Below are 22,428 nucleotides of genomic sequence, written 5' to 3' on the forward strand. Positions count from 1 at the left end.
TCATAAAATTGGTATTACACGGGAGCTCGTTTAGTATTCTATATTAATGAATTATTTGAAATGTTTATACACACACCACTAAGGATATGAAGATCCGTCTTGGGTAAAATCCGAGATTAATTATAAATAACAAATGGCTTCGTAATACACAATATGTACACGCATTCGACTGTGATATATCCGAAGGTAAATTTAGTGACTGAATGGTTTCGTTATATACACTATTTGAATATATAAATATATATTAGATATATACCCGGACTTAATGGTAGGATATATATATATATGCAGCGTTACACATACAAACTTCATATATTCCATCTCGATACATGCGAGGTAAGATGGTCCCGTCACTGTGGTCGGACACTCTGACACAAGCATCTCCAGAACTCCTCCCTGTCTTCCTCATCGCTGGGGTAGGCTATGTAAGAATCTGTATGCAACAGTTTCAAAATTTCGGGCGGGATGTTCTTGGCAGGCACGGGTTCGAACATGATGATGATGAGAATGTCCCTCCCACTACTGATGCTCTCCATCTGGGCCATGCGCAGTTCGTACGTGCACCAGTAACTGTTGAGGAAGTTCTGGGACAGAACCACCACAGTCCTCCTGCTATTCTTGATGGCGCCAATGATGTTTGAAGCAATAGGCTCTCCTGGCATGAAGTCACGTTGGTGGATGTTGAGGTTTATTCCATCATTAACTTCCATGTGACATCGCATGTCATTGACGACAAATGCACGGTCTTCATCAGCGTAGGAGACAAAAGCATCATGCATGAAGTACCCATCATCTGGAGTATTGTGGTCACTTTTATACTTAAGTCTGGCAGAGTAGAAGAGATAGCGTAACTTCCACCTGTATCTTCGAACCAACCCAACAATCACGACACAGAAGAAGAAAAGGATTCCAGCAGAGGCGCCAAGGGATACATCTAAAGCTGAGAAGCATTTGTTCTCTAGTTCGCTTATAAGATCTTGAAACTCGTCTTTATTTTTAATGTATCTTTTACGATCATTCTGCAAACAATAATACCCATACATATCATCGCGGGTCACTCCCGAATCAAGCAGCCAGCTCAAAGTCTCTAAATTCCCACACGAACACCTTAATGGGTTCCGACTCAGGTTCAACGTCAGGTTCGGGGAGACTAATTTCAAAGCATTTATTTGTCTTCGAACATCTGACATAAGCCAGTGAATCTGATTGTTTGAACAATCTATCTGTTTCAACTTCTTTAGATGTCCCAGTTCAGGGGAAAAGTTGTACAACAAATTATTAGATAGATTAAGAATTTCAAGCGATGTCAGATTACGAAATACCATCCCTCTTACCTGCTCTAGACCATTTGATGCGAGGTGAAGTTGCTTCAAGCGAAACAGATTTCTGAAAATCTTTCCACCCGTATCATTGTATATGTCCCATTTGAAGAAGTTGTACGATAAATTTAGCACTTCTAAGGAAACACAGTGTTGAAACAGATCTGGAGACAGCCAACGAGCAAGGTTGTTGGATAAGTCTAAAAAGGTTACATTGTCATATCCCGTCAAAGACCCGTCATAAAACTGAAAGAAATTGCTGGATAGATCCACGTGTTGTAAACTCTCAGCTTGAATTCTTATTGATGCAAGAGTGCTGGTTAGTTGCGTAAAGTTCGAATGAACCTTTATCAGGTTTGGGGGTAGTGTTAAATTTGTTAACACTAAATTAGGCGTTGTGGTATACGGATATATATAAGGCCGTATTTCATAAACCCAAGACATTGGATGGATGCCGTTCCCGTTGGAGTTGTACATGTCCGCTGTATCTCCAATGACGTCATCAGAAAACTGTACCTCCAACATATCTCGAATGGGCACATCTATATGGTAAGACACTCCACTGAGGTGCAAATACTTTAAGCCTGTGAGATATTTCAGTTCCTGGAAGTAAGCCCCATAACCAAGTTTATGCCGTTGTGCAGAGATGAAGCTCAGAGTGTTTGGCAAGAGACGCAGCACGCCTCGCTCGATGTTCATGATACTGTTGTCATCCACATAGAGTCGTATTAGGGACGTGTTGTTCAGATATTGCACATCCTCTTGTTTGATCACGACACATTTCGGATTCATTTGGGCGATTCTGTTCGCTACCAGGACGCTAATGTTAGATGACTGAAGGCCGTATAAAGCTTGACCTAATTTTGTGAATCCAAGATGCATGTTGTAGGATATGTTCAGGGTTTGAATGTTTGGCATATGTGAAAACGTGTCAGCCTCAATGTCAGTTATAGAACAGTTTGATATATCCAAGTATGTTAGGTATTGTACATGTTCAAAGGATGTATTATGAAGGTTCCCTATGGTACATTGTCCATTATCGCCAGACATTATAAGGCTGGTAAACTTGGTGAGGTTAGAGAATCCTAAACCAAAAGTTGCGTTGGTGATTCCGTCTATGAATAAGGTCTCCAGCGAAACAAGCCAGTGAAAAACATCAGGGTACATGTTCGGGGTTTTCTTTTTATCAGAATGTACACTGGTACTTCCATTTCCAAAGGAATTTCCGTTCAATTTCAAAATCTTCAAGCTGACAAGGTCTTGGAATAATTGTGGTATTTGGCACAAAACATGTAAAGCAATATGATTTGTTTCTAAGTTAAGGAAAACCAGTTGGTACAGTTGTCCAAACACTCTCTCTTCCACAATCGATATCTCGTTAGTGCCCAAATCTAAATGGGTCAGATTATGATATGGTGTAAAGTCGTCATTTCCCAATTTACTGACGTTGTTACATTCCAGAAGGATCACATTGGTGTTTGTAGGAAGGATGAGATGCTGTAGTGAAGATATGTTCCGGCCTGAACAGTTGGCTATGTTCATGTCCCTACCATAGTTGTTGTTGTCATGCCAACAGTGACAGCGACGGTCACAACTTTCATTCTCATCAACTTCGTTGTTGCTCATGGTCGATGTGGCTTTCAGGGCCAGTGTGAAAACCAAGAGAAAAATCGTATTCATAGTAGTACTATCTGCAATTAAAAGATATTACTTCAATTACTAATCAGTGCGCAAGCATTTGTATCAACATCAACTAGTAATAATCAGCTTCTTTATAATGGTTATGACGTTATGGTGTAGATAATAGTCTACCCGTGAAGATCCGGGTCAGAGTAGATCTTCAGCAACCCAACCAATGCTCATGGTATCAATAACTGGATTGTCTGGTCCAGACTCGATTATTTACAGACTGCCGTCATACAACTGGAATATTGCTGAGTGCGGCGTTAAACAACAAACAAACAAACAAACAAAGAAGATAATAGTCACCTTACTCATATTATTACTCTGATTGTTACCACGTGATCAAAACTGAATGATGATGTTTATTGCAAGCAAAATGGATATTTCTTGAAAAGCACGCTTTGCAATGTTTGTCATTTGTGTGAGTAATATATATTCCTTATCTCCGGGGTGGATTGTCTTCAGCACACGTATCAGCACTTATCAGCACACTTGCATCTATCTTTATTGATTAATAGTCGCGATGTTTCAGGATTCTATTTCAATTGTCGAGGACTTTAGTCTGGTTTCACGCCGGACACATATACCATTGCGCTGTCAGCAATACACCCAACGACCTCGAACCGCCTCCGTGGTCTTGTGGTAGAGCGTCCGCCCGAAGAGCGGAAGGTCCGGGGTTCAATCCCTGGCCGCGTCATACCAAAAGACGTTAAAAGATGGTACTTGTTGTTACCCTGTCTGGCGCTCAGCATTAAGGGGCTTAAACAAGGACTGGTCGGCTCGGAGTCAGTATACTGTGTCTGAGTGGGGTATTTATGTTAAACTGCGGCATGGTATCTCAGTGGGCTAGCACTATAAATCGGCATCAGTCCGGACAAGTTCAAGCAGCCACACACACACACGTACATGCACGTCGCTATATAAGTGCAATAATCTTGGACGCGACGTTAAACCCCATTTCACCTCACCTCACCCAACGACCTCGGGTATGATGCTGACAAACCTAGGAACACATCTGGTTTTCGAACCCACGATCATATGGTTCTGGCACACCTAAACCAATCCAACAAACTTCCGATAAATATGCAAATGTGGTCGGCCAACAGAAACTACTTTTAACCTCCATACTTCGATGCAATATCTGTTTGATCAATATATTATTTTCTGATGTTCCCCATAAGCCTGCATGGTCTCTGGAGACAAACATGGCAGTGAATCATTTGGCACTATTAAATATATGAGGCGGTTCGATGAAACACATCTTCCCGAGGCTATAAAAGTCCAGTTTCCACCCTTGCCGTATTAGGCTGCTATGCAGTTGCATTTTGGCTGGATTAATGAGACTATGCATAGTCCAATCAAAATCGTGTAACGAACTTGACATCCGGTTCGTAAACATCTTGATTTCAACCTGCAGATTTCGGTCGTTTGCAAAATTTGCAAAGCCTGTGTGCCGCCAACCGGGCGTCGACAGATATTTTGCAAATTGTTTTATGTTTTTAATCAAGGTGCTCAAGTGAGTTGATACACTTCGCAGGGTAAGACCCGTTTTATTACAATATAGATCTTGATTATCGACTGGGCGCTGTTATTTTATTTGAAGCAAATGCAAGTGAGGTGAGAAATGGAATCTGACTGGTCAATAGGAGGAATATAGAATAGCCATAACTCGTAATAGCCACTGGTGACGCATCGATCGAGCCCAGAAATTCCAGAGAGTTCGGCAAGGGTGGAAACTGGACAATTATAGTCAGTTAACTCCCTTGCCTCGGGAAGACGGATGAAACATTGTAGTCACACGCAGTGTCTTAAGTTTCTTGGTAAATATGCGTCTTAAACATCGATGATTTTAAGAATGATATCACATGGAAAAGAGATCATTACCCTGTGAAAAATAAAAAGTAAATTATTTTTTAATTTTCATTATGCTACCCTCTGGCGCGCAAAGTACATATGTTTTATTCCTATTTCATGTATAGTACTCGGATCCCGTGGTACCGCGGCATTCATCGTATCGCGGCATTTGTGATTTCCGATAGTTCACGCGGGACACGCCTCTTAGCGGATGTCTATTAATGCACATCAGTAACCAGGAAGTGCTCACTTCGTAAACAATTTCAATTTCCTCGGAATGTTCCGTCAGCTGTAAGTAAGGAGTTATTAATGCGTTGATACTTACTTCTAGCATCATTCACTGGACAAAATATCATCCATTCCAAAAAATCCAAAACTTGGAAATGCCACCATTCCAATTGGAAATATGACCATTCCAATATTTGGCAAGGTCATATTTCCAAGCTTGGATTTGTTTGGATTTGTTTGGATTTGTTTGGAAATGTTTGGAAATATTTGGATACAACATGTCATAATCATATATGTTAAACGTTGTACAACTTTTGACCTTATGTGAGATTAGTAATGACATGAAAGTAAATAATTAAGAGTATTTTGGCACTATGTACCACGAAAAGACCAAATCATGAGCAAATTTAACTAAAAGAATTTCTGTCATTTAAAGTGGCTACTCTTTATATTTAATTTCCTATCTTCCTTGTCTATAATCATATGACATTGACTATGAACTTTGAACAATTAAACAAATATTTTGTTTTCCCATACCGACTTACGGTTGTCATAGAACAAAGACCGTTTCGAGAATATAGAGGGCCTCATTATTATAATTTGAACTAATATACATATGTACATAATAGTACTAGGTATAAATGAATTTTGATAAGTGTTCGTACAAGAATATACTTCGAATTATCTCGGAATTATGCGCAACACATAGGGCTGGAAATTTTATAATTGGACTGGAACTATCTGACGGTAATTCAAAACAGGGAACAAGATTTCGTCAAATGAATCATTGAGCCAGGAATGCAACGATTTAAATGCTGACAAAATGAATAAACATATCTGGAACAGAGTAGACTGGGGGATTAGGGGTTGCTTATATAGAATTTGTGAATTTTGAGATTTGGAATAGATGCCGATGGAGTTTGGGAGGAGAACTAAGGGAGCTGGGTATGGTGGATGTTTGTTTGTTTATGTGATTTTGATTTGGTAGGTTATTGTGTTTTTAGATGCGTTTTATTAGTTCCGTTTTGATTAAGAAAACGCCTAAGGCCTTGAAGTTTTCTAGTTTATTTTGTGGGTTAAGTATTGCTTCTAGAGTGAGAGCCTTGTTTAGATTGAGGGTGGTTTGTAATGCGGTTCGATGTGTTAGGTAGTGTGTGCAGTGGATGAGTGCGTGTTCTGGGGTTTCTGGTTGTTTGCAGTGTGGGCAGTAACCTGTAGTGTGTTTTTTTATTTTTTTAGGTGGTTATTTAGGTCGGTGTGTCCTGTTTGGAGTTTAGTGATTACTCTGTCGATTTTTTTTGATGGATGGAGAAGTTTTGGTTTGGTTAGTGGTTTGCTGAGCACTTTTTTGATTTGGCTATTTGAGTTTAGATATAGGCTATGCTATTTTTTGTGATTTTTTGCTTGTTTACACTTTTAATTTCTGATTTTGAGATGGGTAAGTTTAAGCTTATTTCCGGGATTTTGAGGGATAGTTTAGCTGCTTTATCGGCGTTTTCATTACCGTATATTCCTACGTGGGCGGGTATCCACAAGAAGGTTATTTGTTTGCCTGCCTTAGTTAGGTCGTTGGAGCTTTTAAGTATTTGATTTATTAATTTAGGTCGGTTTTTGGTATTTTTGTTTTGGAGGGCTTGCAGTCCACTTAGGGAGTCGGTAAGTATTAGGATTTTTTTGTGGTTTTTGATTATGGAGGGCTGAGGCCATGCCCATTAGTTCTGCCGTGAATATTGATTGGTTGTTTGGGAGTCGGAAGGATTGTGTGGTTTTAGTTGGTTGTGTGGTATGGACTCCGAAACCTGTGTGTTTGGAGGTCAGATCTGAGGATCCGTCCGTGTAAATGTGACACCAATTTGGCCAATTTTCGTGTATGTATGCTAGTGTGGTAGTTTTAGCTATGTTTGGGTCGGTTTGTTTATTTATTTGGCTAGCTAGTGTTGTGTCTATTTTGGGTATTTTAAGTATAGGGGTGAAGATATTTGATTGTTTGCAGTTTTGTTTAAGATTTTTAATTTGGTGTTCATTTAGGTAGTTTGTTATTCTTTGGGATATTGGGGTAAGTAAGGGGTGTTTACGAGCTAGAGTTTGGTTTTTGGGGGCTGATGTTTTTGTTTATTAAGTTTTGGATGAGAGGGTTTGATTGGGACGCGGCCCAGAAATTTAAAACTTAGCTGTTCCCAGCGTAGACTTAGTGGCATTTCTCCTGTTAAGGCCTGAAGTGAGGTGTGGGAGGTGCCATGTTGGGTGCGTGTAATTAGTTTGAAAGCCTGATATTGTATTGAGTCAAGTTTTTTAGGTAGAGAGTTGTTTAGGGTGTTGTATATGGCGCAGCCGTAGTCTAGTTTTGATCTAATTAGTGATATGTAGAGAGAGATATTGACTCGACAAGACACTTATAGGTCTCAAAAATTAAGTATTCGGCTGGATGGCAGCTGCCATTTATTTACAAAACAGACAGTCGTCTAGACGGCTCACATATAAGTGCGCCGACATGTGCCTAAGATCATAACATGGACAATCTTTGGTAACATCTAATTTATTGTTGTCTCACGCCAGAGCTGTGAATAATTCTGTTCATTGAACAATTGGAATTCAGGAAGTTATCAATAATTGTTTTACTTATCATAAGATAAGATAAGTTGTTTACAACATAATATTATGATGTCAGGACGTACTACAGTCAAAACCATATATTTTAAAATCAATTTAATGACAGACTATGATTTCCAAGTCCCGATTAGCAAATCAATGAGGTATCAGTTTCACCACATGTGCACAGACAGCCTATACTTATATATATATTTTTCATAACTATTCTCCAGTTAAAGTCCTATCCTCTTATCAAAAAATCTGTGAGAGTGATCATCATTAACGAAACTCATTCTCATCAAAGAATACAGAACAAATGAAGAATCAGATGCATACATTTATTGCCATGCTTCATTCATCACGAAGTAGATTTACATACATTCGTGAATAGCACTTAAACTGTGATAATGAATTTTACCATTGTCCATATTAACATAATATTATATACATATATACAAAACAGGAAATGCATTTAATAAATAATTACCATAATATGGATTTCCGAATATATAAACGACTCCAACGTTGATATTTCAGACAAAAACAAAGTCTCCTGTCTTTTAACGTTCAGGGGAAAGGGGTTTGCTTTCACAATTGAACATTTGTTTTCACCAAAGGACAATCAAATCAAGCCCAAAACGCGAAAAATGCATATATATATATATGGTTAGCGGCCGTCATTATACAGCGAGGGGGGAAATTCGTCTGCTCTAACCGCCTTCACAAAAACATTCCAGCCCTTAATTACCGAGGCAGCTGTGACGTAGTAGCATTACATTCGCTGCGTTTGCAGCATATAAGATGTGTAATCTGTGGAGTAAATAAAGTAATATTACGGCTGAAATCTTACTTGCGTGGTTGTTTTAATAGAAAACTTACGTTTTAAAAACACAATTGTTCTTATATAATGTTTTTAGGTTTGGTTTATAAATACTAGAGAAGATTTTTTATACATATAAAACTGATCGAAAATACAGCTGAACAATAGAAAATCAAAATAGGAGTTGTGAATAGTGACAAAATTAAATAACATCACTCTGTCAATAATAATTATTGATTGATTCCGTCAAACAACTGTCAAACCATTTATTGCCATGTACGTACATGTACACAGGAAGTCGGCGCTGTCTGAGGCTCCAGGTAAATAAACATCGTGGTTTTATGACGGGAGATCAGACGAACCGTGAACCAGGGGCATGCGACGTAATTACACCTAAAGGTGGTAGAACCAGGGTATTGTCTCTTGGACTGGCTAGTTGACCGTACATATAATTGGTAAATATATTCGTTTTGACACCCGTGTTTCATGCGCATCCCGGCTCATAAGCAGAATACAGACAATTTAGGCCCCGTGATCAGCGGAGCGTGAACAACATGGATGCCGCCTTTCGGCCGTAACAGTCAAGCTGCGATCTCGGAACTGCTCGCCCGATTGAATCCAATTGCAAGCGGAGACAAGATTTACTTCCCTTACCCAAACATGATCGTTGCTCAGAAATGTTCAAATCTATCTTCAGTAAATCATAAAATTAATGCGAGCATGACATTTATGCGAAAAATGCGATCGACAGCCTCCGTGCTCCAGTGGTAGAAGGTCCGCCCGGAGAGAGGAAGGTCGGTGGTTCGATCCCCGGCCTCGTCATACCAGAATACGTTAAAAGCTGGTACTTGTTGTTACCCTGCCTGACGCTCGGCATTAAGGGGCTAAAATAAAGACTGGTGCGCTCGGAGTACACTGTTTTTGAGTGGGGTATTCATGATGTGGCATGGTATCTCAGTCGACTGGCACTCTAAAATCTCCGGACTATACAAGCAGCCACACACATACATGCACGTGCGGCATTCAGGTCGCCATATAAGAGCAATAATCTTGAAGGCCACGTTAACCCTCACCTCACCTTTCGCCATGGTAGAATAGTTTTGTTTTATTTTGCTTGTTGAATTATCAACAAGTAATTAGAGCTACACTGTAAACACCAACCTGGAGATATACAAAACCACTACTGAAGCGCATATCTGATCAAGAGGACAAATCCGCTAATATTTCCTTCTTAAACAATACCCGTTACAGGCATTCGAATCATTATATTACACCAGAGACCATAAAATATAGTCTATTCTATTCTCTGATTATACTATGTGTAGTTTAAATGTCGGAGGGTGTTGAATAATATTTTCGTTTGATTGTTGTTGAACGCCACACTCAGCAATATTCCGGCTATATAACGGTGGTCTGTAAACAATCGAGTCTGGACCACACAATGCAGTGATTGACACCATGAGCATCGATTAGGATATGTATCAAGTCAGTGAGTCTGACCACCCGATCCCGTTAGTCGCCGATTATGACCAGCATGGGTTGCTTGGAACGTATTCCAACCCGGATATTCACAGGTATTTTCTTTAAATAATAAGGTATCAAATTTAGTATAAGTAAGTATAGTTGTTGTTTATATTTAAATATGTTTGTCATGAACCCAACCTTGTTTAAATTATATGGGAAGATGAGCGGTAACAATTTATGTCATTATTTCAAATCAGAATGATAGCATTGTTTGTAATAATCTGAAGGAATAACAATGACAATAATATCCTAATTATTTCAAGATATAATACTAATCCTTAACTGAAAACGTCCACTACAGTGTACACTCGGTGAAGAAGCCTATGAACATATGAACTTTTCACATACACTAATGGAAGTTAAGTTTGTGAAGATAGCAAATGATATTATTCGGTCGAACGTCAGCCAGAACTCCTTTATGGAATTTTGAGTCTACAGTCTGGGTGCTATGTACAAGGCTACTCTAATAAAGTTCCTGACGTATTCTAGGCCAGGGGTGGACACTCGCATTAATGTGGTGACTCATCATTGCATTAATTTTCTCGATTTACAGTATTCATGAAGAATATTTTGTATGGGACCAGACGCATGGTGGAATAGAGAAAGTTATGAGGATAGACTTACTAGTAAGTATTTTATGATATTCATGCCAGCTCAAAATAAACTTTGATTTATTTTTATGGTATCCACAAGATAAGCAGGATTAAACTAACATCTTAAGATGACATTAAATTAAATTATATTTGCTGTTTACATATCAAAGTTTCCGGAATTGTTTAACTTACAAATTGTTTAGCCACAGCAAGGCTATTCATTCGTGACATGTTTCATCTGATCTGCTGATTTATTTTCAACACTGTCAAATCTCCTTCCTTGTTTTGAGAGAAGTACTGCGCAGAAAGAGTTGTGAATAATCACTCGAACTCCGGACATGGCACATTGAAACTTGGAGGTCAGGGATCACACCTCCCCTTTTTCCCAAGGAAGGATGGGGATCTGTTAGTCATCAACCTCGCGTGTGTCAAGAGTTATGTGCGGAAGATTCAATGTTTAACAACATCGACGCAGATGGTACTGAATGCAACGGAAACAAATGATCATTGAAACGTTGCCAGAAGACGACCAAAGGGAAGTCTCACCCCTGCTCGTCCATTGTGTTATAAATCCAGGGTGTCGATGTGAGGCCTGTGTCTTGTATGTTTGTTGCATGTATTCATGTAGCGGGATGTTTGTTGTGTATTATTGTGAAATATTAAAAATTGAATTTTTGACAACTGTGACACATACATTCCTGAATATTGACGGAACTTCCGTTGAAACGTAGCCAGTAAACGACCAAAGGGACATTTCACCCTTGCTAAATCAGCCTTTTCGCTGAATATTTGAAGAAATGACATTTGGAACTATTGCTTAGTACACCCGTACGCAACACACTATCTCATTTCGCGTCTTCAATACACCGGGAATAACGGGAAATCGCTTCATTGTCTTGTAGATTAATGCACTGTAAACGACGACTGATGGCTGGACACTATTATATTTGAACATAAATATCACTTAGATTGGCCTGATCCAGTTTCTATCAACAGATCGTCGCCATATAGCTGGACTATTGCAGGTTGTGGTTTAAAATAACACATTAAATCACTCACGTATTTCACATATTCAATGCAAGAGGCTACTACGCGGGTGGTGCGTAGAGGGGGAGAGGTAGGGTGGTGGTTGTTGTTGCGAGACTTGGTTGTGTAGCTGGAGGGAGGGTGGGGGAGAGGTAGGGTGGTGGTGGTTGTTGCGAGACTTGGTTGTGTAACTGGAGGGAGGGTGGGGGAGAGGTAGGGTGGTGGTGGTTGTTGCGAGACTTGGTTGTGTAGCTGGAGGGAGGGTGGGGGGAGAGGTAGGGTGGTTGTGGTTGTTGCGAGACCTGGTTGTGTAGCCGGAGGGAGGGTGGGGGGTAGAGGGGGAGAGGTAGGGTGGTGGTGGTTGTTGCGAGACTTGGTTATGTAGCTGGAGCGAGGGTGGGGGTAGAGGGGGAGAGGTAGGGTGGTGGTGGTTGTTGCGAGACTTGGTTGTGTAACTGGAGGGAGGGTTGGGGGAGAGGTAGGGTGGTGGTGGTTGTTGCGAGACTTTGTTGTGTAGCTGGAGGGAGGGTGGGGGGTAGAGGGGGAGAGGTAGGGTGGTTGTGGTTGTTGCGAGACTTGGTTGTGTAGCTGGAGGGAGGGTGGTGGGTAGCGGGGGAGAGGTAGGATGGTGGTTGTTGTTGCGAGACTTGGTTGTGTAGCCGGAGGGAGGGTTGGGGGTAGAGGGGGAGAGGTAGGGTGGTGGTGGTTGTTGCGAGACTTGGTTATGTAGCTGGAGCATGGGTGGGGGGTAGAGGGGGAGAGGTAGGGTGGTGGTTGTTGCGAGACTTTGTTGTGTAGCCGGAGGGAGGGTGGGGGGTAGAGGGGGAGAGGTAGGGTGGTTGTTGTTGCGAGACTTGGTTGTGTAGTTGGAGGGAGGATGGTGGGTAGAGGGGAAGAGGTAGGGTGGTGGTTGTTGTTGCGAGACTTGGTTGTGTAGCTGGAGGGAGGATGGTGGGTAGAGGGGAAGAGGTAGGGTGGTGGTTGTTGTTGCGAGACTTGGTTGTGTAGCTGGAGGGAGGATGGTGGGTAGAGGGGGAGAGGTAGGGTGGTGGTGGTTGTTGCGATACTTGGTTATGTAGCCGGAGGGAGGGTGGTGGGTAGAGGGGGAGAGGTAGGGTGATGGGGGTTGTTGCGAGACTTGGTTGTGTAGCCGGAGGGAGGGTTGGGGGAGAGGTAGGGTGGTGGTGGTGGCTGTTGCGAGACTTGGTTGTGTAGCTGAAGGTTTGTTTCCGGTTACATCAGCTTGTATGTGGAAATGGACTAATCTGACTCTTAGTAAAACAACTGATGCATTCTGTTTGGAAGGACATATGAGTGTTGACAGAAAAGTTTTGAGGTGAGGTGATGTGAAATAGGGTTAAATGTCGCGTTAAATTATCGCGTGTTTGTGTGTGTGGCTTTTCGTACAAGTCCTTATATTTTATAATGCTAACCCACCTATATACCATGCCACAGTTGAACATCAATACCCAACTCAGACACAGTATACTGACTCTGAGACGACCTGTCTTTGTTTTAGCCCCAAAGAGTAAGGCAAGGTAACAACAAGTACTATCTTATAATAACGTCTTTTGGTATGACGCGTCCGGGGATCGAACCCCGTCCCATCCGCTCTCCGGGCGGAAGCTCTACCAATAGACCACGGCAGCGATTAGAAACGTTTGGAGCCTCACAAGGAATTCAATAATGTTTTGCTGCGGACATCACATAACGACCAAGTTGCGTATCCTTGTCAATGAAGTGAATTGTTTGATGGTAATTTTATGGACGTTAAACGACTATTAAGTAGACACTTTAAAAGGTGAGTTGAAATAGGGTTTGCTTGCACGTCCAATATTATTGCACTTATATTGCGACGTGCTTGCACGTGTGTGTGTGTGGCTGCTTGTACTAGTCCGGACTGATGTCGCTTTATAGTGCTATCCCACTGAGATACCATGCCGCAGTTTAACATGAATACCCCACTCAGACACAATATACTCCAAGCCGACCAGTCCTTGTTTTAGACCCATAATGCCGAGCGCCAGACAGGGTAACAACAAGTACCATCTTTTAACGAAGTTTGATTTGACGCGGCTGGGAATCCCCGAACGGTCCGCTCTCCGGGCGAACGCTCTACCACTAGACCACGGAGGCGGTCCCAATTAAAAAATATAACAGTTGTGAATAGTATACTCAACAACAAAAGTTCCTGTCACACCAATATATCAGTGTATTTTTCAAACAAGTAAAGTTTTGTTTTCAATATTGTAGTACATGTAAGGAATCAAGCCACAAAATCGCAACTGCTACAGAAAAGTATGCATTCCATGCAAAAGATGACTTTTATGCAAGCCCCATGCATTTCACTACCCAAAAATGGGTATGAAAACATGTGCGTGAACGGGATTCCATATGCATTGTTTAGCATCGTGCTGACAACCACTCAGAAAAACAACAAAATTACGCAATTATTCAACATTGCGAAATGCCACGCCTGTCCGAAAATGAGCGTCTTCGATCAATTGGAATTCTTGAAGCAGGATCAAGTCAACGCGATGTTGCAAGACACCTTAATCTTCACATCTGATCTTCACGGGTCTCAATAGTACGGATAATCTCTGTTATTTTTGTTGATATTTCAAACGTAGAACATGGGATAGCATACGTTATTAACATCGCCTTGATCTCACTTTAAGTGGTGAACCACCCACAACACATTTCAATCACACTCACAAACAAGGTACATACAGGTGAAGACTAAGTTATTGTGTGCGCTACAAGCTACTGATGATTTGTCGAGGGACAATGGCCTTGAATGTTGATCATAGTCCCATTGGAATACGCAATAAAAACACATTACCCTCTGCGTTCAACATTGGTAAAAGTCATTCGTTGCTGATATGAATGACTGTATAATAATTGCCTATTCAGTGGTCAAGTACAAAATTAAAGAGAAATGAATTTCCCTCATATGTACATTAACTGTTTGTGTACATCAATCATTTTTGGGTCATGTTAGGCTTCAGGGATGATATTTTCACCGAAAGTTGTACTATTCAACCATAACAAATACTGTGCAAATCACAATAAAGCTCTTATGGTGGTTGTTTACGCTTTGAAATGATCAACTATTGCCAACTGTTGAATTTCACTTTTCTCTGTATAAAGAACTCACTGCATACATGGCCCATGTATAGGTTAATTACTGTAATTGGTTATTTGATATTCAGTTGCGTGATATATCACAGAGGTAAAGCTAATTCATAACAACTAATTTATTTGGCTTCTATCTTTTATATGAAACAAATGCTATAACATGGGGTGATAAACTTCATTGGCAATAGACGTAGCATATAATTGTCCGCATGAACAGTCTACTCTGTTCCAGATATGTTTATTCATTTTGTCAGCATTTAAATCGTTGCATTCCTGGTTCAATGATTCATTTGACGAAATCTTGTTCCCTGTTTTGAATTACCGTCAGATAGTTCCAGACCAATTGTAAATTTTCCAGCCCTATGTGTTGCGCATAATTCCGAGATAATTCGAAATTCATATTCTTGTACGAACACTTATCAAAGTTCATTTATACCTAGTACTATTATGTACATATGTATATTAGTTCAAATTATAATAATGACTCCCTCTATATTCTCGAAACGGTCTTTGTTCTACGACAATCGTTAGTCGTTATGGGAAAACAAAATATTTGTTTCATTGTTCAAAGTTCATAGTCAATGTCATATGATTATAGACAAGGAAGAAAGGAAATTAAATATAAAGAGTAGCCACAGTCTTTTCGTGGTAAATAGCGCCAAAATACTCTTAATTATTTACTTTCATGTCATTACTAATCTCACATAAGGTCAAAAGTTGTACAACGTTTAACAGTAATGATTATGACATGTTGTATCCAAACAAATCCAAGCTTGGAAATATGACCTTGACAAATTTTGGAATGGTCATATTTCCATTTGGAATGGTGGTATTTCCAAGTTTTGGATTGTTTGGAATGGATATTTTGTCCAGTGATGATTAGTTGGCGCCAGTCTAGACTGTCCAATCAACGTAAATATACAAACCGTGATGTTACTTGACCAGTTGATGACACCTGTCAAACTCAAAGTGCCCCTGGTCCTCCACCCACCATGTGTAATACTTTAGCGAACTTGATTGTTTAATTTGCAGTTATATCACTGTTAGGCTGAGTGATGAGAGAATACATTTTGTTGTTTTTGTTAACGATCGTTTCCATTTTCAACGTGGTAACCTTATAAGTGACTAACTTTTTTTATCATGATGAAATGAAACATATTAAAATAATCAGAGGGACTGACGATCGCATTTTTCGCATAAATGTCATGCTCGCATTAATTTCATGATTTACTGAAGATAGATTTGAACATTTCTGAGCAACGATCATGTTTGGGTAAGGGAAGTAATCTTGTCTCCGCTTGCAATTGGATTCAGTTCCGAGATCGCAGCTTGACTGTTCGGTACGCCCGAAAGGCGGCATCCATGGTGTTCACGCTCCGCTGATCACGGGGTCTCATTTGTCTGTATTCTGCTTATGAGCCGGGATGCGCATGAAACACGGGTGTCAAAACGAATATATTTACCAATTATATGTACGGTCAATTAGCCAGTCCAAGAGACAATACCCTGGTTCTACCACCCAAAGACGTATATACGTCCGTGTACCACCTTTAGATGTAATTACGTCGCATGCCGCTGGTTCACGGTTCTTCTGATCTCCCGTCATAAAACCACGATGTTTATTTACCTGGAGCCTCCGACAGCGCCGACTTCCTGTGTACATGTACGTACATGGCAATAAATGGTTTGACAGTTGTTTGACGGAATCAATCAATAATTTATGACACGGGGATGTAATTAAAATTTGTCACTATTCACAACTCCTATTTTGATTTTTCTATTGTTCAGCTGTATTTTCGATCAGTTTTATATGTATAAAAAATCTTCTCTTGTATTTATAAACCAAACCTAAAAACATTATATAAGAACAATTGTGTTTTTAAAACGTAAGTTTTCTATTAAAACAACCATGCAAGTAAGATTTCAGCCGTAATATTACTTTAGTTACTCCACAGATTACACATCTTATATGCTGCAAACGCAGCGAATGTAATGCTACTACGTCACAGCTGCCTCGGTAATTAAGGGCTGGAATGTTTTTGTGAAGGCAGTTAGAGCAGACGAATTTCCCCCCTCGCTGTATAATGACGGTCGCTAACCATATATGTGTATTTTTCGCGTTTTTGGCTTGATTTGATTGTCCTTTGGTGAAAACAAATGTTCAATTGTGAAAGCAAACCCTTTTCCCCTGAACGTTAAAAGACAGCTGACTTTGTTTTTGTCTGAAATATCAACGTTGGAGTCGTTTATATATTCGGAAATCCATATTATGGTTAATATTTATAATATAATATGACAATGGTAAAAATCATTATTACAGTTTAAGTGCTATGCACAAATGTATGTAAATCTACTTCGTGATGAATGAAGCATGGCAATAAATGTATGCATCTGATTCTTCATTGGTTCTGTATTCTTTGACGAGAATGAGTTTCGTTGATGATGATCACTCTCACAGATTTTTTGATAAGAGGATAGGAATTTAACTGGAGAATAGTTATGAAAAATATATATATAAGTATAGGCGGTCTGTGCACATGTGGTGAAACTGATACCTCATTGATTTGATAATCGGGACTTGGAAATCATAGTCTGTCATTAAATTGATTTTAAAATATATGGTTTTGACTGTAGTACGTCCTGACATCATAATATTATGTTGTAAACAACTTATCTTATCTTATGATAAGTAAAACAATTATTGATAACTTCCTGAATTCCAATTGTTCAATGAACAGAATTATTCACAGCTCTGGCGTGAGACAACAATAAATTAGATGTTACCAAAGATTGTCCATTTTATGATCTTAGGCACATGTCGGCGCACTTACATCTAACAATCTTAAAATATCATTTCTGATAATTTGTTGTTGACTTATAAAAATATTTTTCTCTTACTTTTCGAAAAATATGCATTGAATACCTATTACTGATAACACATTTAGAATTTTACTTGTGCTGTCTTTGCACTTGTCTGGACAAATCACTGATGTCTGGCATGATCATACCAAGTGGTTGGTAGAATTATGTCCTCTTTTTGTCCAATTCGGACCTCCATACACAACTTTTCTCTGTACCGCGATACGATGGAGTTCTCTCCCTTGTCAAACAGAGCGCGAGGCCCGGCTTTTACTCGGAGCTACTAATGTAAATAATGAACTTTCATCAGTAAAATATGCATTGTTAGATAAAATAAACGATATCTGATATAGAGAACACGAATAATCATAATATAAAGGGTAATGAGTGCATTTTGTTCCGTTTAGCGTACATGACAAGTACCGCGATACCCCGAGGTTGCAGGCTATTTACAAAACACACTCGGCTAAGACTCTTTATCATTTAACTAAAGCATTTATCCATGACATAAGCTTATGACATAAAAACATGCATGTCATACCCCAATGACATAAGTATGCAAATTATATATGCAAATTAGCTAACCGGAAGAGAGAGCGGTTTGATTTGAAACTATATATTATAAGTGAAGTTACACCAGAAATATAATCAGATTACACAGAATCGTTGTTGTTACCGTTATTAAAGTTTCAATTATTCTGCCAAAGTCTGTTCAAGTATTTTGTTTAAAATAATCCGAGGAACTTTTTTTCTCAGCGAATTGTTTATTTTGGTTTACATGGCTATGGAAAACATGTATCACTACGCACGAGTGAGAATACGCACGTAAGATTTCGACAAGTTGCTGATGTTAATGTTTAATGCAATTATTCCTTAATTTGGAAGCAAAAATGTGAAAGGCTCGGTACATACCGATTAACTAAGACTCGCCAAAGGCTCGGCGAATACCGATTAACTAAGACTCGGTTGATATTTCCAATATTAAAAAACACTCGTGATGAATCCTCTATATATTTACTAACCATAGTTAGGTCATGTGAATACTTGACTTGCCTTTGCGTGTATTGGGGACGGGTGTCACCGGTGGGGCATGATACGCTCGCCTTTTCGCGAACACCTGGTATCATCACTAATTGATAGTGATTATAAACCCATGCTTATGATATAGCTGGAATCGTACAATGGACCCTGCTTTTAGAAGATATTTCATATGATTATGGAAATGGTTTTGTCACCTTTATGTATTATTACGATAATGGAAATGGTTTGGAGCATTTATTATCATGCAGACAATTTAGTGTATACTTAGCACCAATACTGACAACCATACAGTAGGCATGCACCATACAAAATCCGCTGTCTGAAACCTACCTTGAGTCAGGGCCCATGCTCTTGGTCGTGTGGTTGGATGCAAATATGATTCCATCCGGAAACGAAGCCCGTACTAAAGGTTATTTGTTTTTAGCTTGCAACTTCCTTGTATTTTAATACAGTCACCCCTTCAGTCTGGGTTCAGTATCAAATCGGTAATATTGATTCATTTATCAAGTTTCATAACCTAAACAGATGCATCATGTAAAAATATGCTGTTCACGATGTTACACGTATCAACTTCCTGTCAATTTCTCAAAAATAGGTATACTCGGACCCCATGGTACCGCGGCATTCATCGTATATCGCGGCATTTGTGATTTCCGGTAGTTCACGCGGGACACGCCTCTTAGCGGCTGTCTATTAATGCAAATCAGTAACCAGGAACTGCTGACTTCGTAAACAATTTCAATTTCCTCGGAATGTTCCGTCTGCTGTAAGTAAGGAGTTATTAATCCGTTGATACATATTTCTGGCATCTGTTGTAATATTGCCTTACCCCCATCTATCAATGGCCAACGAACCCGCAGTTCCCCAAGTAAACTTTCTCTATCGACCTGAACTAGATCATCTGCATATTCATGGCGACTAATGAGGTAACGGAAGTTACGTAGCCCGCTCTGTGCCCAGAAACTATAGGGAGATCATAAGGGCCATAATGCCAAACTTAGAAATACGTTCTTCACTAGTAACCAAAAGATAAATACATACTTTGGGCATACTAGGAGTGCTTTTTATATATTTATTGTTGACTTTTAACATTTTAACATTTTGTGACAAATTATTGTCATCCAATTTTTTTATAAACAATCTTAGAATATCATTTCTGATAATTTGTTGTTGACTTATAAAAATATTTTTCTCTTACTTTTCGAAAAATATGCATTGAATACCTATTACTGATAACACATTTAGAATTTTACTTGTGCTGTCTTTGCACTTGTCTGGACAAATCACTGATGTCTGGCATGATCATACCAAGTGGTTGGTAGAATTATGTCCTCTTTTTGTCCAATTCGGACCTCCATACACAACTTTTATCTGTACCGCGATACGATGGAGTTCTCTCCCTTGTCAAACAGACCGCGAGGCCCGGCTTTTACTCGGAGCTACTAATGAAAATAATGAACTTTTATCAGTAAAATATGTATTGTCTGATAAAATAAACGATATCTGATATAGAGAACACGAATAATCATAATATAAAGGGTAATGAGTGCATTTTGTTCCGTTTAGCATACATGACAAGTACCGCGATACGCCGAGGTTGCAGGCTATAACGCGAGATCTTCAGAGGATGTATCTTGCTAATACATGCATTTTTCACAATGAGAATCTCACTTGGACTTTAGTCGAAACATAAACAAATCTGAATTCGAACAATCTGCCATCACGATCTAACCTGCATTCCACGTCTTCGGGAATTTATGGTAAAAAACGGCGTCCGATTTACGACGTCATCAAATTGACCGGGTTATAGCTAAAACGGCACCTCAGAAAAACGTCAGCTGGCGAAAACGGCACCGATTGGCGAAAACGGCACCTCGCCTCAAGCGAAAACGGCTACTATTGCCTGGCTAAAACGGCACCCTATTTGTTTTTACCTTGGTAAAATAAATGAAATTAAACTTACATGGTCGCTTGCAAACACCAATAATTGTGAAATGTTAAAACAAGTTTACATTTGAAATGAGCCTCTACTCCAACTATATTCCAACTTAGGCTATACGCAACTCAACTTATTGTGAAAACATAACATGCCTTGAAGTTAAATAAATGAAATTAAACTCACATCGTCTCTTATAAACACTAATAATTGGGAAAAGTTAAAACAAGTTTACATTTGAAATTAGCCCCCTGAGTCAGCTACTATCACAATGCTCGGCGTTACATGGGCCGATATTGTACACTGTGATGAAGATGAAACCTGTGAAGAACTGTATATATGTGAATGTATGTAGTTATCTGTGAACAACTGGAAAACAGTTAATAATATGTAAATACATCAAATAATATGTAACAAATAACATAAATCAGATATACTACCACATAAATCGTTCATATCGTTATTAGCAATAGAGGTGACGTTTTCGCCCGTCACATAGTAGCCGTTTTCGCCAATTGCAGTGCCGTTTTCGCCAGAGTAATCGGTGCCGTTTTGCTGAGGTGCCGTTTTAGCCTGCACCCCCAAAATACATGTTTCGTACATGTATTTTTTTTAAATTCTGCTCCGGAAACGACTTTCAGCACGAAGTGCACTAAGTTTCATCATCCCTGAACCTTCGTACCCCAACTCAGGGACAAAGCCCATAAATGTATTTTTTAGGAAACCATAGCAAAGTTTATGTGAATGTATGCACCAAGTTTCGTAAATGTAGCCGTTATAATTTTCGATGTCTTCTCCGGTAACGATTCAGGGAAACACGAACTGTTATCCCCTGCCAAATTCCTTGTGGGTGAACAGACAAACGAGATAGAGCGTTATAGATGATGTCAAGGTGACCTTAATACTTGCCTTGAATAAGCGCATGGCCAAAAATGCTGCAAACGCACCTCTGAAAATTAAAGTTAAATCCCCTGCGCTTTTTTTTTTTTTTTTGGGGGGGGGGGGGGGGGGGCTGTGTGTGGAATTTACGGTATGTATGTAAACCCAGTAAAGCCAATGGCCTACAGTAACTGTTGTGTACACATGGCGTTGACTGCAGAGGGACAGGCGGTATATATGTAACAGGACAACCTGCTGCCATCACGATGTTCCCCATATTGTGCCCACGTGGTAAAAGAGAGCATATGCCAAGAAGATCACTTTGAGCGAATTGATAACGCTGAAGCTGATGGGAATATTTGTGTTCATTAAACATGACAGTAAAACACTCATCATAGAAACCAAATAAAACGAAAAATATATTGCTTCTTGACAAATATTTGGCAATGTATGATGTGATTTCGGTGGGTTTTTTTTCAATATAACGCCACAATTAATATTCCAGCTAAATGCATGACTCTTGGCCTATTAGTTTGTTTTGTGAAATATTCCAGTCATATGACTGTGGCAAATAAATAATCGAATCTTGACCCGACCACCCACGCCAATGACCCGCCGTCAACCAAGTGATCTTCTGCTGGGATGTGGGTGGGGGTGGTTGTTTGTGTGTGTGTGTGTGTGGGGGGGGGGGGGGGGGTCTTGCTCATGGATTCGCCGGGTTAGAATTGGTCCCCAGCAACGTAACTCGACGGCGTGGTTCGCTGTTTATAATGTCAGTCATTGGTTGGTTTATCTGGTACAGACTCGATATTTTTCAGGCCGCCGTCATATAGCTAGAAAATTGCTTCGTACATACAAGCTTTATTTATTCCATATGTAGTTAGTTTGTACCCTGCCCTACGAGGGTGTTCCGTACAATAAAAATTCTTGATTCTTGAT

The 22,428-nt window shown here is 39.7% G+C and overlaps 1 protein-coding gene across 1 annotated transcript; it reads right to left on the minus strand.

Annotated features, from left to right (window-relative positions):
• LOC124110646 (toll-like receptor 4) lies at positions 1-19,301 on the minus strand. The gene is made up of 2 exons (XM_046469972.2): positions 19,005-19,301; positions 1-3,010 (listed from the first exon to the last, which is right to left on the minus strand). The coding sequence occupies exons 1-2, from the start codon at positions 19,057-19,059 to the stop codon at positions 351-353; spliced, it is 2,715 nt and encodes a 904-aa protein (XP_046325928.2). The 5' UTR covers positions 19,060-19,301; the 3' UTR covers positions 1-350.
• Positions 19,302-22,428: the final 3,127 nt, after the last annotated feature.

Source organism: Haliotis rufescens, unplaced genomic scaffold (genome assembly GCF_023055435.1).
Source record: "Haliotis rufescens isolate VD_foot unplaced genomic scaffold, xgHalRufe1.0.p SCAF_11, whole genome shotgun sequence".
Taxonomy (NCBI): Eukaryota; Metazoa; Mollusca; class Gastropoda; order Lepetellida; family Haliotidae; genus Haliotis; species Haliotis rufescens.